The 17692-nt window shown below is 35.9% G+C and overlaps 1 protein-coding gene across 1 annotated transcript in view; it reads right to left on the minus strand.

Annotated features, from left to right (window-relative positions):
- The window catches only part of RP1 (RP1 axonemal microtubule associated), a gene marked incomplete at both ends in the record, with an annotated part of 176037 nt that overhangs the window by 123651 nt on the left and 34694 nt on the right, over positions 1-17692 (minus strand). Inside the window, 7 exons of the mRNA XM_080364131.1 lie at positions 915-1004; positions 4199-4401; positions 10779-10910; positions 12564-12741; positions 13837-14049; positions 14694-14867; positions 16853-16956. Of these exons, the coding sequence (XP_080220257.1) occupies positions 915-1004; positions 4199-4401; positions 10779-10910; positions 12564-12741; positions 13837-14049; positions 14694-14867; positions 16853-16956 (1094 nt within the window). The remainder of the gene's footprint in view (positions 1-914; positions 1005-4198; positions 4402-10778; positions 10911-12563; positions 12742-13836; positions 14050-14693; positions 14868-16852; positions 16957-17692) is intronic.

Consider the following 17692-nt stretch of genomic DNA (forward strand, 5'->3'; position numbering starts at 1 on the left):
GGGTTAATGACAAAATGTGTTATTACTGTGTAATTCTGCTTGTCTAAACAAGGCTTTTTAAGATGAATTAAAGGCCAAAGGATAATCTTGTGTCTTTTACAGACTCAAAATAAGAAACATAACACGAATGCTTCTGTGCAATACTGAAATATACCTTACATGGGGGTTAGTGTTAACAGAAATTTAATCTGGTGAACATCCCTAAATATCATGAAAAAAAAATGAGTTAAAACAGAAGGAGAAAAGAATAATTCACCAAACTGAAAAAAAACCCCAGCGGTTTCATTTTCCCTGAAAATGATCATAATTGTGAGCTACAGAAACAAAGAATCATGGAATCATTTTGGTTGGAAGAGACCCTCAGGATTATCAAGTCTAACCATAACCTAACTCTAGCACTAAACCATGTCCCTAAGAACTTCATCTAAACGTGTTTTAAACACTTTCAGTGATGGTGACTTCAACACTTCCCTGGGCAGCTTATGTTTGGATGAATTAGAATGAGCCTACTCCTAAGCAAACTTTGTTCATTCTTCACATGTAGTTGTCATGGAATAATTGTTACTCCATCATTTTCATTTTTTTCACAGCTGGAATTTACAGCTAGAATACACTGAAGAGTACAGGTGAGCTTTCAGAAAGCAAAAGTTTGTAGAACCTCTCAATACACTAAAAGTGTCATGTACAAACTACATGAATTAAGAATACTTGCAAAATAATGCTACATACTTCCAGCTCTCAGGACATGGACTGTGTCAGTGCTTATGTATAAAGAAACCTAAGAAGATAAAGCAATAAGAATGTATCACAATCGGCGTTTTGTGATTCATGAAACTATGGCTTCATTAAAAGATGGGCTTTTCATTCATATAAAAATTAATAAAGCAGGAAAACGTCGCCATAATAAATCTCACCTTTTGTAAGTTCCACTCTGATTGTTCATTAAGTAATCCATTGAGTTCAATTCTTATCTTGTAGATATTTCCAATGTGTTTTATTTTAACCTGAATAAAGCCAGACCAATACAACATATAACCAAATGCAAAGATACATATAATGTACACTTTAAACTTGTGTGGTAGTGGCTGCATGTTGATTAATTAAGGCCATGACTTGCAAACTAACACTGAATCCAAATAAAGATTAAAAGCCATTTCAGTCAGTCTCCCACACATAGAGAGGAAGAAGCATCCTAATGGCAAGCACAGGTTTATGAATTTCCCTTCCTGCATTTTCAATCATCACATGTGAATTAACTGAAAAATCCAGTTCTCATTTATGTGTAAACCTCATTTGCCCTGTATTTCAACATTTTGCCATTCATTCAATTTGGGCTATGTTTCTGGAAAAAATATAGCTACATCACATTACTAAAAAAAAGATACATTGAACTGCATGTTTATCTTTGCAATTGTTTTCAGATTTCTCTGAACCATTGTAGTATCTGAGTGTACAGAAGCAGTGCACAAAATTTTATCTGCAGATTTTGAATTATAGGATCCAGAAAAGAGACTGCTTCTCTTTTGTCTACAGGAATTTCTGCCTGAGCCCCAGCTTGACCAGATTATAGCCTAGTGAAATCACAGTGCTTGCCAGGGAAATGATTTGGCAGATATTTGAACTCTTCAAAGTTTGAGGAGAAAAAAGAAAAAAAAGAGTTTGCAAGGGCCATTCATGAGAGAAATGAGAAATACAAAATTCAGTCCATTAATCACAGGTCACAAATCTTTCATAATGCACCACAGCAACATGACATGTCAGAATTACCTCAGTGTCTCTTTGTGCTTTTGTATAATAAACGTTTATGTTTTAGTCAGTGTTACCATGCTTTAGTCAAAGATTTCTAGAAGCAAACAACTTTTATCCTTGATTTTCCTAACATTGAAATGCACTCAGTAAATCACAAGGGTTGTTTGAGAAAGAATCTGTGGAATTCACACCTGTATTTATATTGGTATCATTGCTACATCAACCTGAATTTTATTAATGAAATAAATGTTAACTCCAGGCTTGCAACACTGATGTGACAATATGGTTCCTGTCTTCCATCAGCTTAAGAAAATAGCTTTGTTCTGTGAAGACAGATTCTGATACTCTTGCTTATGCTGCATAATAACTCTCTCTATAAGTTGTCTTATTAGAGGTAACCTGGAGACTTTGGAATTAAAGTAGTAGTAAATTAAGGGTGTTTATACAGCTTGACTGAAAAAAAAAACAACTGGTATAATTTCCTACATATCACAAACCAACTAACCCACTTGTCAAGTAATATGATATACTGTCTTCGAATTCACAGACCTGGTGTTCACTGAACATACAGTGCTGTTGTGGCGCCTGTTTATTCTAATAAAGCCCTTTTTAACCTTTTGTTTATTTCAAAAAAATCAATTATTAATTTAGTAATATTAATTATTAATTCAAAACATAAATGTACTGAATTTTTACTGAACTTCGTCAGAATACAAAGAGTTACTTCTGCCTAAAACAAGGAGAGATCTTCCAGAAAAACACTCTGGTGTGTTTCTTGATTTTTCTTGTGCACAGTCTTAGAAAGGATTAAACAGGCAATGACTACTCACATAAGTAAGGCAAGAGAAGGAAGGCCACATATGAATGGTGTTTATTTCTCAAGATAGTGCTACTTGAATTTCTAATAGTTGGGCATACTGCTGATAAAACGAAAGGTCAAAGAAAACTGATTCCAAGTTATCTGATTATTACAGGCTTTCTGAAGTAGACTTCTTTCTAGAACTCCTGGCCAGAGCTATGATTAAGTTGATTACTTTAAAAAATAAAACCTGGTATATTCTGCTCTACAACATATCAGTGAAAAAAAAAAAAAAAAAAAACCAAAAAAACAAGCTGAAAGATATTAATGTTAAAAAGAAGATGTAATGTTTTCAAGTCTTACATTCCTACCCTCATTTGAAGACTTATCCCACTAAACAAGTACAGAATAAAGTTTAAAGAGGAAAAAAAAAAGAATAAAGGGCTTTTAGTCATAGTCTTTCTTTGTGGATTTATCTACCACGGACTAAAGAGTGAAAAGCACTTCGGTGACATTTGCTGTTTCATGCCTGAAAGCAGTAGTGTCAGCGTGATATAAAGAATCACAGTAGTAGCCCCAGGTGCTGAAAGATTCTGCTCTCTCACAAGATCAATATCCACAGTGCACAGCCATAATGGGCAATATCTATTTTAGAGAAAAAAAAAAAAATTGTCCATCTCTTTAGAATGTATGGATTAACATTGCAAAGCTGCCATTACCCCATGTTACTTATAAATTATTCACTAATTAGGAGAACAGGATTCCCCATGGAATATAGTCTACGTGCTTAGAAAATGGACATTAGAGTTGGTTATCTTCCTGCCTATGCCCTTTTCATAGACAGTATTATTATTAATATTGTTGACAGTAACAATCTTGGTTTGTGCCAAGATTGTATTAGAAGAGTTGATAAGTGCAGAAAATAAACGTGCACAAAATGTGAAAAACATAACTGCTTCTGCAGTTAGCTGAAGACAAGGGTGTGTTACATGTGTCTCAGGCAGAAAAAAATTAAGCAAAACAGAAGTTTTAGCCCCTTTGGTTATTTCCTCTCAGACTACCTAGATGTAATTGGCTTATTACAATAGAGGCGGGTTATTAAGTATTAGCAGAACTCTGTGTTTTCGTGACATGATAACATGCAGGTTTTATTGGATTCTTAGTAATTTCATAGGTAAGTTTTCTGGAACTTCAGCTATTTATAATATGGCAGCTGAAAAAAAGGGGTTTCTTCTGTAACTGAACCAGTTCCACAGTACACATTTTATAGGATGCTTTGAAAAATGTATGCATGAAGATTTCATTACTAAAGATCCCTAAATGATATACAAGTCTTAGATCAGGCATGGTTTATTTAGGAGTGGATAGTTTCTAAAGCTAATTTCAAATCAATTACCTTAAAGAAATCAATTTACTCCTGCAGCTGTCCCATTTGGACTACTGTATGAGGGAGAGGGGGTTAAAAGAAAGAGCATTTTCTTTGTTGCTAACTATAGGCACCAAGCTGATTTAATGCAGAATTCATAGAGATTAGATAGAGATTTATTGTATGCTGTAAACATGGGAGAAAAACATTTTTTTCTTTTCACAAGACAGAATAATCTTTGGAAAGGTACACATTAAATTATGTTTTTAGCCTTCATTAGCCACCTGAAATTCGTTCTCCTGCCTAGGAAGAAACAGCTGCTTTCTGTTGTCCTTGCCAAGAGTTATTGGTCCAGCTACTCCTTTGTCTCCATATATCCAGAGAATGACATTTGCTTCAGTTCCTGCATTTCCTGTCAGCATTAACACTTTCCATTCATCATCTGGAGGAAGGGGACACTTGCCACCTTGGGGATTTCTCATTTCCTCTGTGAAATACAGAACATTAGTGGGAGATGAAAATCGACATGAAACTGCCAGTTGCTGTTGTAACTTCAGCACATAAGGAGACCATAACAGAGAGGGGATTGTATTTTTCACAGCAAGTGAGAGTCAGAAAATATTGATTTATGTTTCTTGTCTAGACCAAAATGTACAGATTATTTGAGCTATAAGAGTCAACTGGAAAAGAACAAATATCTTTCACACACGGTATCATCATGTTATTCTTTATACATATTCTGGTGCAGAGTAAGGATGCTATGATGCAGAACTATGTGCATTAAATCAACATTTCTAGTTCCTTAACCTGACATTTAGAAATTAGTATAATTACTTGTAAATATTCCTCTAATGCCTTGTGTCCAGACATCATTAGCAGAATCACATCTGACAATAGAGATCATTTTCATTTCAAATGAAAAAAAACATTCAGGAAATGAACTTTCTTCAAGTTAAATATTAATTAAACACTGTAAAATACTCAAAAAGGAACACAATATATCTTTGTCCAACCATACTTACACATACGGTACCAGCATTTGGGCTAAGGCAGGTTCTGCATGAAAGAGACGACTGCAGCACAGTACCACTTTATGAATAAATTTCACAGCTTTAATGGCTGAGCAAATATAATTTTGGAAAACATACATTTCATTTCAGAATAGCACCTAGTGATCTTTTATCTACCCTAAACAGAAATATATATATGCAAAGATGTCAAATGGCACCTCTGTACATGAGATATGAAAAAATAAACTCTCTTGGGATGAAAGAATTTAGTTGTGAGTATTCCAGTCAAAGTGGAGTTTATAAACATCAGATGTCTGGAACACAACTCCTCAATAATGGGACCACTGACCATGAAATCCTCTACAAAAGAGGGAGTCCTTGCCCCGAGAATTTATAATTTGTTCTGATACAAGAGGCAAATATGAACCCTAAATCTGAAAAGATGAACCAACACATTGCCTATATACCATGTCCTGCAGGGGCTCTCAAGCTGCTCTTCATGAGGCCTTTTCATATGACTGCAAAGAGACTTTTAATTCGCTAACCATAATGAATATAGTCTGTGCTGCAGATTAATTTTCATTTGTATCCTTCAGCTCATTCTTCATCCATTAAGTAGTTTTCTATGGACCAAGCTTTTGGAGGCCAGAGACTCCAAGCACATAATGGAATTCACTTACAATTTTGCAGAATTCATAAATAGCCACTGATACAGATTTGTTGAAGAATTCCCAATGCATCACCATGTATGTTCCTGCTGCACTACATACCTTGCTACCAGAGCCCTTTGCTTTTCTATTTACTTGATTAAAATGCTGTACTGAGTTTCTCTGGGATGGAGTTTTCCCTTCACTTATTAAGCTGTCTTTATTGCAAAGGAAAAAAAAAAAAAAATAAGTGACGCAAAAGCAATCACCCACCACAAGCAAAACGATGCCTGACTAACAACTGCATTGGAAAAACTCCTCTATAGCTTTATTGCTGAGAATGACAGTCTATGGTATGGAGTATTGCTTTGGTCAGTTGGGGTCAGCTGTCCCAGCTGTGTCCCCTCCCAGCCTCTTGCCTACTCACTGGGAGTGCAGAGAAACAGATATAGACTCAGTGCTGTTCAAGGAATAGCTGAAACATTGCTGTGTTGTCAACACTGCTTTGGTCACCAGGCTAAAACACAGCACCAGACAGATAGCTATAAATAAAATTAAGTTGGTCCTAGTCAAGTGCAGTACAAGTAGTAAACAAGATAAAGCAAAAACCTGTGACAGAAATTTGAAAAGTTTATCTGACTGTGCTTTGTTGCTAGCATTAACATACAAGTTTGAAGGCAAAGTGAAAAGCAGTTTTGAATCCGGGAGACTTGCTTTTTAATCAACACTTATAAGCAACCCATTCCACATCCTGCTGAAACATCACTGAAGCAAATTCGATAAGTGAAGCAGGATTGATCCAATACTGAGACATGATCCTGATCTTCCCTTTACATTTCCTTAAATGTCACATTATTAAATAAATGTTTCTTTCTTAAAAGTTGTACTCAAAAGGAATTATATAGTTGCTTGGATCATCAGGTTGTCCTATAGGTTAAATTAACATGGTAACTCAAGCACTGAACCTGAATTATAATCCACTAGTATTGAACTCTTAACTGAAGTTAAATAATTGCACAAGGAATTGCAAAGGAATTAGGATACAGTAGAAAGTTATATCATAAATAAAGACTAACATCTGGAGTCAGGGGAAATGTCAGCCCTGACAAAGACTGTAACATTTGGTTAATCAATTTTTAAGAAATTTGGAACGGTAGTAGTATGACTCCTACACCAATGCTTCTAACAGCAGTGGTATGCCTTCTGAATGGTTATAGTAATTTAGAAATAGGCAACAGTGTCATAATAATTGCTGGTTTTATTGTCTTCTTCATCATGACTGAGAGCAAGTTATTCTGAAAGAAAAAAGAAAATCCACATACTAAAAATAAAGCAAAAGGCGCACATTTTATGTTTACCTGAACAAAAAGTTAAAGACACTTGTCTTTCCGTGGCTGAAAGAAGCCAACTATAGTAAAGTACTTGCTTTGGTATAATAAATATTTCTGAGACCTTCACTGTGTAACTTTCTGTAACTGTATTTACCCATCTTCTCACCTGTAATTCTGAAAGCTAGAGTTCCTTCCAGCAATCTAAAACCACATCTTTCTTACGGCAAAGAGATGAAAATTTTAATGAAATGCAGAGGTATTCAAGAAGCAGAAGGAATCCAGGCTGCTCTGTATGCTTAGCACAAGAATTCTGTACTCAGGTTATTGCTACCCAAAGGAAGCTACTGCAACCTCAAACTATTACCTCTTGAAAACAATTATAATGTACAAACAATTCAAAGGCTCAGAACGCTTTTTGCCTCACAATTCACTGGCTCTTCTTACAAATGGAAATGAGTGGCATTAGTTTGTTACAGGCTAAAAATATTCCAGTCTGAAAAGAGGATTTGATGGTTACTCTGCATTAGTCATGAGAGTTTGAACTTCATGACACCATCTGTAAATCTGTTGAGACAAAAATTCATTCTGATAGGCCTGCGTGAGAGTGATGAAGTCACAATCCTTCACACAGTTTCATAAATGTAACTTTATTTTTTATTTACTTATCCTAAATCTAAAGGAAAAATGAAATTATCTTGTCCCAGAAGATCATATGATTGAGTGAACCATCAGAAAAATTAATCTCTAGAGCAGAAGCTTGGACAATAAAGTTGATGAATTTTTATTACATCTTTTTGTAAAACAAATGGAAATGAGATTATGTTTTATTTGTATGTTATTTTCCCTTGTAAGTAAAATATATTAAAAATTAAAAGTAACTAACATTATACCAGGCATAGAGAAAAGGAATTTGGAGGGTATAGAAATAATTTATCAGAGATACAACTTGCTAATACCAAACCACAAAGTTGTTCTCAACATCACAGACTGTGTTTGTGTCATGGAAGCTAATGACATCTCTTCCCTTGCTTTCACTGGCACACACAGGCATCTTTTCACTATTGAAGTTTAAACATGATTTGACAAACACAAGGAGCAAACAAAGACAAAATCCCCAGCAATGACTTGGGAAATACCATGAGATTCTTGCATGCTCACTAGTTAATGCATAATATGACACAAGTCTATATTTTCAGCAGGATTCTTGATTTTGGCTTGCTTTTGCAATGGGTAAAGGAAGAGTAAAAAGGGCTTTATAAAAAACCCGCAGTTTTTGGTTTGAGTTTTTAGTGTCTTCTGTTTCATGTCCTTTACCCCTAGACTTTGTGGTCCTCTAACCACATATGTATTTTTTTTCCCTTCTGATTTGGGGAGCACATTTTCATCTTTCTTAAGTCTATGATGTGGTGGCTTTCAGCTGACTTGTCTCTAACAGTTACTCTAATTTCTCCATCCTGTGAGTTGTTCAATGGAAGCTGGAACCTGATGTCATCCTTGGTACAGTGGAAGGGCTTTCTTGAGGAACAGAGAACTCACACTGTAACAGGAGAAGCCCCAACTACTGTAGTACAATTTTCCATTTAATTAATCCTAAATCAATTATTATTTCTGAAAACAACAACCAAAACACAGCTACTGGTTAGCAGACACAGACATGAAAAAGATGGCCTGGTCAGTCTAAGGATTAATCTGCTCTGAGTTTGGATGCTAAGTGTACTGCTGGGTTGTGCACTCAATACAAACATCAGCCTTTTTCTAACATTAACTCAGAGTGAAAAAAGAAAATGAGTATTTAATGAATATCAGTTTGAAAATTAAGGCTCACCTCTATATATCAAAAGTCAGTAACCTTTACAGTATCCTAAGTGAAAACATCTTACTAAAAATGAGCATTTTCTTTGAAGGGCAGAGTAACTAACTTTGATATTTCTATTCATTTTGCATAAGTAGAGCCACATTTCTGAATGTCAGAAATACTTCTTACAAAGTGCTATAGACTCTCTGTAACCAATTTCATGGCAGATATTGCTTTTATAAAAGGATCCTTTGTATCCAACCTTAAAATCAACCATCTTCTTTGAAAACAAGTTTGATGGCTTTTGTATTGTTGGCATGGGTTTTAAATGTCTCACCAGTTGCTGGCAATCCACAAGATTTTGGGAAGGCTTTGTGACACTATGATACAACATGAACTCTGATCAAATAGAAACAGGAAGTGGGTGTTTTGAGATAAGAATGGGAACATTGCCAGAAACAATTAACAGTAATTGATAATAATCCATACCTATCCTTTGAATTTAACCAGCATACTTTGGCTCGACTGAATTCATAGGATCATAGAATCACATCAAGTTCAACCATTACCCAGCACTGCCAAGTCTACCTCTAAACCATGTCCTCAAGAGGCACATCTACATGTCTTTTAAATACCTCCAGGGACGGTGACTCAACCACTTTCCTGGGTAGCCTGTTCCAATGCCTGACAACCCTTTTCGTGAACTTTTTTTCCCCTAATATCTAATCAAAACCTCCCCAGTGCAACACGAGGCCACTTCATCTTGTCCTATCACTTGTTACTTGGGAGAAGAGACCAACACCCTCTATGCTACAACCTCCTTTCAGGTAGTTGTAGACAGTGATAAGGTCTTCCCTCAGCCTCCTTTTCTCCAGGCTAAACAGCCCCACTTCCTTCAGTTCCCTTCTTATAAGACTTGTGCTCCACACCCTTCAACAGCTTCATTGACCTTCTCTGAACTCTCTCTAGCACATCAATGCCTTTCTTGTAGTGAGGGGCCCAAAACTGAACGCAGTACCCAAGGGCCTCCCCAGTGCCGAGTACAGGGGTATGATCACTTGCCTAATCCTGCTGGCCACACTAGCTCTGGCGAAAACCAGGATGCTGTTGGCCTTTTTGGCTATCTGGGCACACTGCTGGCTCATATTCATCCAGCTGTTGACCATCACCCCCAGGTCCTTTTCTACTGGGAACGCTTCCAGCCAGGAGATCCTTCTTGATACCTCACATCGTACCCTGCGAACAAGTATCCCATATTTGATGTCTTGTTCACATTGCCAGACTTTTTATGTACACTTTAAAATAGCAGTCTGAGGATCAAATTCAAAAGCAATCTACCCCAGTTACTACGTTAATGCCTTTGGGACCACCTTTAGCCAACTAAGCATGTCTCCCATAGTGGAAGTGTTAATATAATCTTGTCTTTAAGGATCGCTAAAGGTAACAGATATTTTTCCACCACATGAATGTGCCTCAATGTCCTGTGTAGACCTCAGTAGTTTCCATTGATCCGATCTACTTTTTGTGGCAATGCAACACAATTCAGGTGGTGCAGACAGATGCCTTGGGTAGATTGAAACAAAAAGAAAACATAGTCATCCCCACTCCACAAGAGATGTATCGTTCCCTGTTTTGTTTAGTTTCTTAGTCACACCTTCTTTGGTTACTAGGATGCTGAATATTCCTGTAAAATTTTTGAATTGGGGAAATCATTATCTGAGATCATTTATGCAACTTCTGTAGTTAAAGAAAGTGCTTGTTTATTCTAGTAAAACATATCTGGTAAACTGTCACTCCAGAAGCAACATTAAAACATTGTTTATCTATTCCTACCTGCCTCAATATAGGTATAAAGCTATCATGCTAGTTACAAGCTAATTGTTGCCTTATCAATAAACCATATTCCAATGTCCTTTTAAAAAAACAGTAAAAAGTAATACATTTTTTGTTGCATGTATGTATAAGTCTGTAGTCTAGAAAAGCTATTCATTGTCTTTCCTGAGGTAAGTCATTACAAATGTGTATGGAGGGTAGACATAACACAACACTGTATCACAGCTAGTTTGTAAACTGTTGCTCACTTGAGGGTGGAAAAGATGCAAAACTTTGAGATATTGGTTTCTGGGATTTTGCTGGTTGGAACTGAGATTCTTTGAAGACTTTCTTCTTTCGATTGGGTGCTGCAGATGTTCCCATAGGCTCTTCCCAACCAACTAAAACGACAAAATGTACATTCTGTCACTAGCTACAAATCAATTGTTTTTTCTTGTTTGGAGGCTTCATATATGTTCAGTGACAAACACTAATCACAGATCTTACAATGAATGCAGTGGACACCAAAATCTTTACATATTGCACAGCCACTAGCTATTATTAACTTTTATTGCTAGCATACCAAGAAAAGCCTGTTTATCGCTTTGAAAATCTGACTAGCAATTTAACCTTGATGTTTGAATAAAATTACTTGTTAAAATGTAGTTTTCCCCAAGATAAGTTTCTCCATCCCCCCCTGAAGTTTTCTTTTTGAAGAGTGGGAATGCTGAAATGTAAACTTCTAGAGATCATTTCTGATAATATGAAGTGACAAACAGACAATCTTGGTTGCTGTCATAGAAAATATCATCTCCTTTTATCTTCTCTTTAGTGACCAGAATTCAGGAGAATCCAAGCCTGTAATGAAGTAATATTTAGCTTTATTTTGATGGCATAGGTAAGATCTGCTTGATTGAGAATTTCGATTGAAAATCCTGATCTTCTAAAAAGTAACAAAGAAAAATACTTTCCTCATTTCTACAAGGACCCAGTAACTGAAATATTCTTGTCACCTTATAGCAAGTAGGGACTGAATGGCAGGGATATCCTTACAGTGATATTCATAATGCTTCTGTATATCTCACTCACAATATATAGAGAGTGATTAATAATAAGACTGGCTGCACATTTTGATATTTTCCCTTTGCTGGTCAAAGCATTCGAGATGACCCTGCTCTGCTTCTGTCTGGCAAAAATCTGACCAAATTCTCAATTTTGAACTGATGACCAGTTTAACATTTTCATGAGATATTTCATTTCTTGACCTCATTGACTATTTCCACTGGATAAGAATATGAGTACTGTGATTCTGCTGGGTTCTGCATTATAATCCAAGTCAGCTATCTATGTTTGGTAGTCAATTACTCATCAAATTAAAAACTACTTTCTCCTGAAGGGGAAGACACAAGTAGACAGTCCAGTGACAGTGATCCAGAGTGTGCTGAGAGCTAATTTCTGAGTCCTGGCTAGCTAACAGGTCAGGTCTCTAGTGAGGGAGTTCTCTGGCTGCAATAGCTCTCAAACCTGACTATGGGACACAAGAATCACATAATCAATATACTAGTGGGGGAAGTACAATGTATTTCACACCATTACAAAAGAAAGTGAACTCTGTTAAGCAGGCCCTCTCTAAAGTCTACTATTTTTCCTATAAAATCAGGAAAGACTAGGGTATAGCTGTCAGCAAGGAAACATCTCCCGGGCTTCCATAATCTGTGGCCAGAATGGGGAGTAGACCTAGGAAGTCATCTCCATTTCTGACTTGTCACCTTTTTTGATTCTTATGCTCAGAAGTTTATTTGTTCAGTAAAAAAAAAAAAAAAAAAAAGATTTCTTCTCCATCATTTATTATTATAAAAAGAAAGACATGAAAAAAAAATTAACTAACTACGTAGGAGACATTAATTGCGGGCACAATAAACTTTTCACCTTTAAAATTACTGAAGCACAACAAAGAAAATTGTGTCAATCTTGCTTTTACACTTTGACTTTGAATTTGTCATCAGAAACACGAATCACTAAAGAAATCTATAGATTAATAAGTAATTACATACATTTGATGATCTGTGGGTAGAAAAAAATGTTTTTCTCTCCCGTCTTAATGAGTGGCTTAGTCTGGCCATCTGGCAGGAGACCAACATATAGGCCTTTGTTTGGCACTGATTCTAGACTTATAGATCCAGTTTCCAAATTCTTCTCAATCTTGAAGTGACAGTATTCATCACCTGTACTCTAAGAAATCAAAAAAAGAAATGTGGATTCAACAATTGAACTGATGTAGCAAGTTGGATGTTTCTTAAGACTTAAATATTATTAACTTCTAATAACATTTCAGAATAACTTTAGGTTCTTCACAAGGTCCTACATTATTACACACACATACCTTGGCCTTGCTTATTCCTTTGTGAACAGAAAGATCGATCACGTAATTTGAGTAAGTGAAAGATCACATATGAAAGTATTCATATTTTTGTTAGGATATAGGCAAAGTCTAGGATATATTCAAAGGAGTTTCCCACATAATCCACTTGCATCTTAATTATTCATTAGTCAGTTTTATTATCCGTTTATTTAAACTCAGTATCACTCTAAACCCCTGAACATGTTTGTGCTCTGTCACATTCAAAACAATTATATCAGTTCATATCAGCAAACAGACAGAGGATTAGTAAATATTGAGTCTAATGAGCAAATACTAATGTCTCATTATCTTTTTTGCTCTCAAATGTAAATGTACAACAGCTAAAATCCTAGCTGGTAGATAATTTTGTAGGACTAAAAATCAGAATATTTCAACAATTCCCCAAGCCTAGTTTTATTAATAAATATACAGGCTAGTGATGAGGCACTTCAGGAATAAACTTTATGTGGTTGTCTGATGAAGTAAAAAATCAGGTTCTTCATTTCAGACAAAACAGAATGATTTGTAAAAGCTAGGATGTCAACGGCACTTCAACTTCTTCCAAACTCACACCAGTACAACTGTGGTTGTTTAATAAAAACCAAATTAGCCTAACAGAATCTTGACAGACAGTCATCAGCTATCTAGCAACAAATACATTTAACTGCATCCACATTCTCAATGGTTTAAAAATATAATCAAATCTTTAGAATCTAGTGCCAAATAGACATGATAGCTTCTCTTTCTATATTTTTCTGTCTTTCCTTGGGTAAATGAAAAAAAAAAAAATCTGGATAATTTTAAATCTCAACAATGTTCAATGTTTTATCCCATTTCTATCCAAACGAGTAAAAAAGTATTCTCTGATATCACTCACAATTTACTCAAACTACCTGCAGAGAGAAATATAAACAAGATGAGCTTACTGTTCCATTACACTGGTCATCTTTGATCTTCAGATACATTCTTGGGTTTTTCACACTTTCAAACATGCAGACTCCAGAGACAATTTTATGCACCTTCCAGTAGGATTCCTGCTGCTGCTGACCTACTCCGCTGCAGCTCCCATCAGGTCTCATGGACAGAGCCTGGCAGAAACTGGTGTTGAGCAGAATGATGGCACCATGGTGAAACACACCCTTCAGATCAGAGATAACAAGTCCTTTATGAATAGTACAGCTTTTGTCCATATTAAACTTTGACATTTATATTGTTCATACTGGTTTATTTTAAGCACTTATTAATGAATTTCCATGTGTAAAATGTAAATTAATAATGCTCAACTAATTCAAGTATACCTCCAGCCTTTGAATACTTGCTGCTTTCTGTGCAGACACTAACCTGAATGGTGGAAATCGTTCCCTACTCCTCAGCTTCCCTGCTTTTTATTGTTCAACTGTGCAGCACAACACCCAGAGCACAGGCAGAGTAGCAAGTCAAGGAACTTGTTTGCATTTCAAATTAAGTCATTTCCCATGCAGCTCTCCTGTATGCATCTACCCTCCTGCTTTTGGAAGGTTTTCTAAAAAGTCGAGAGATGCATCTTTTCTGTGTAACAGCCCACCCTATTTGCATGTACCAGTTGCAGAGTCGGCATCCCTCCCCGAAGGACAGCAGTAAAGAACTTCTCAAGTGCCGCCTACCTCTTAAGCTGTGGTTTAGCTCCACCTGGTGGGAGAGGATCACTCTTCTAGCTTGCAATCCTCGGACATTTGACTAATTACAATCTGTTTTATAACAGTAAATTTTGGAAGTCGTCTTAATTTCCTTCTGCCCGCCTTACCTTGACGTGCACAACAAATTCTTTGGAAAGTCCAGCATATCCTGTTGTTTCATCAGCTACTTTGCCTTGAAGATTGAATGTAACAGTGTGACCTGGGATCCTGGCTGACTCAAGAATGGTGCAACCATTTGGTTGAAGGTGAACACAGAGCTCACAGCAAGTCTTGTCTTTGCTCTAACAAATAAAAGTAGGAATAATAAATTATATGAATTACTATGTATGGCAAAATCCAGAACAGAGAGTGTTACAATATAGTTTCTGTATTGTTCAAGTTTCCACAATATTACCAGTCTATTACGAAAATGTCTTCATCTTTTTCAGATTTCCAATCCTGACACCAAAGTCCTAAAATTGTGGACTCTAGAATTTCAAAGCACAGAAACAGTTCATCTTAAGATGACACAGATCTGGGGATAACAGGAAAGATACATGGGTGTGTCAATCAGAGATAGTTAAAGTCTCAGCCGACAAAACTTGGCAAAGGAGGTTGGAATATGAAATTGATGTAGACAGAAAATGAACCACAGCAACATTCTGTCACCTCCTTCATATGCCTCAGTGTTTTTCCTCATTTACTTATACTCTTCTCACAGAAAACACTTAAGGATTCAGAAGTTTTGCATGAAAGAGTACAGCAACACACTACCCATGCTTGTCTGTTCAGGTTTGCAGACTATGTGATCCCACTGTATAAAATACACAATATTCAAAACACCTACTTAAATATTTTATCATCTCCATCATCGTTCTCATGTTTAAATAAAAGTAGGATCTTAATAAATGTAAAATGCTAATAATCAGCCCAATAATTTAAAAGGCTTACATCGCCTAACATTATTTTCAGCATTTTTAAGACTGTGAAAACATCAGTATTTCTGGGGAAATGTTTAATTTCCAATACACTACATTTTGAAGAAAAAGCTTCACACTCAAAAAAAATGTCTATCAGATTCAATATACTTCCAAAAATGAAGGAAATATTGCATGTATTTTAGAAGTGGCTGTGAAACAAGTGAACCAGCATGTCCCCAAAGTATAATTAAGTATGCATTGTAAAGCCAATTGCTATTTTTGTATTGCCATTTTGTTTTATATTTACCTATCTTCATTCCAAGGACCCCCAAAAGTTTTAAATTACAGCGTTTTTCACATTCCCTGGGAAAAGTAATGCCTTGTACAACTAAAAGTAAGAAAATTGAGATCCATATTTTCTAGAGGTTGCTGAAACTCATAAAGCATGTCAGTAGCAAATCAGAAAAGAGAAAGTTCAAATTTAAGTACTCAATTAATAATGTCTCTGTATTAAGAAATACTGCAATGTGACATACTGCAAAAGGTTCTCTGTACCAGAATTACACCAATGAACATGAACACTGGAAAGTCCTGCAAGGAGGCCTGACAGTTGTCTGGCAGCCTGATGCCATCCCCATTAAGAAATCAGACTCCACTGAGAGAACTCTATTCCCACTCATGCCAGTGCACATCATGTAAAAGAGGAATAGGACCAGCTTTGACTATAAAATTATTCACTGGATAAATAACGGGAAGAACTGAAAAAAGTGAAAGGGAATCAGCTTCTTCTCTCATCAACAGAGGAATTTAATCAGAAAGAACTAATTTCTACAACTCCCTTTGCCTACTTGTGTACTGCAAGTGCTGAGAAATAAAGGCAATAGTAAGACTTTGAAAGTGGTATGAAACAAACCATAATGGATCAAAACAAATCTGGAATATTTCAATTTGCTTATGTCAGGCATATTACTTAGAAAAAGACACAAAGGGAAAAATGGACATTTAAAACCAATCCTTAGAACTTATATTTAGCCAAAAAGATGAAATATTAGGGCATTCCAGGTACCTCGCCAGCATGTGACAAGCCAATATAAATAACAGCTTGGAATGGCCCGGTATTCCTGCATCAAATATTTAGTCCATTAAAAAATCCTACCAAAAAGTAAAAAGTAAACTGAAAAACTATCCAAAGTCTTAAGTATAGATTTGCCTGTTCATTGTCAGTTTCCTGGGTTCATTTCTGCAATTCATTGCACCTTATCTGACTGGAAGTACAATTATGTATTAGATAGATTAAAAACAGCATCATTTTGAATCAGAAATTGAAATGTAATTCTGAAGCAGAAATCAGTAACAGCATTTGCTACCTTTCCAATTGCACGACCATTGACAAGAGCAAGAGCAAGCCGTGGCATCTGATAACTGCTGAATATACATATATTTCTCCTTTTGACATTTACATCAAAAAGACCTAAGAGTTAAATGAAAAACATGTTAGAAGTATGAAAGTAGACCAATTAACATTTACATTTAATTGCAATCTATAGTTTATCATTTTCAAGAAAAAAGAATTAATGAAGTGTTTTACTCAACAGTTTGACCTCTCTGATCAATTAATCTCCACATTCCTTCAGGAAAGTGCATCTAGAGACTACTGTCTACTTCACTGCCTTGAGGAGAAAACCCTGAGAGGTAATGATAAGGAACAAATTTATTTTGACCAACGTGTATGTTTAAAAAAAACAAAACTAAAAACATAAAAAGCATCTGAGGACTCCAGCATAATGAACTGGACTACAGAAATGAATATACATGATAAATAACAGATCACATAAGGAACATCAAGCTCTTGGGTAGGAGAAGAGAATTCATTTTATCTGTATCCATATTAGAATTTGTAAAGCAAATCTTGCAGCATAGCTCATGGCTTCTAAAATTTTATATGTGGCCAATTTTCCAAACAATTACCTCTTATAGCTAGAAAATACTAATGAAAGATAAAGTAATGTCATTTTTACTGTTCCCAGTGGCAGCAGCTGATTTTTTTTAGACAACTGTTCTACCAGTACATTATGTTGCCTGAAGTGTAGCTTTCTCTGGAGGACTTCTGTTATGTCCATAAGTTAAGATTTTCAGGGTGTCATTGGGACCATGTGAATTATACACCCAAGAATCATAGTGCCCGTTGGGACAATGTCACAAATCAT

This window comes from Nesoenas mayeri (assembly GCF_963082525.1).
Source record: "Nesoenas mayeri genome assembly, chromosome: 2".
In the NCBI taxonomy this organism is placed as follows: Eukaryota; Metazoa; Chordata; class Aves; order Columbiformes; family Columbidae; genus Nesoenas; species Nesoenas mayeri.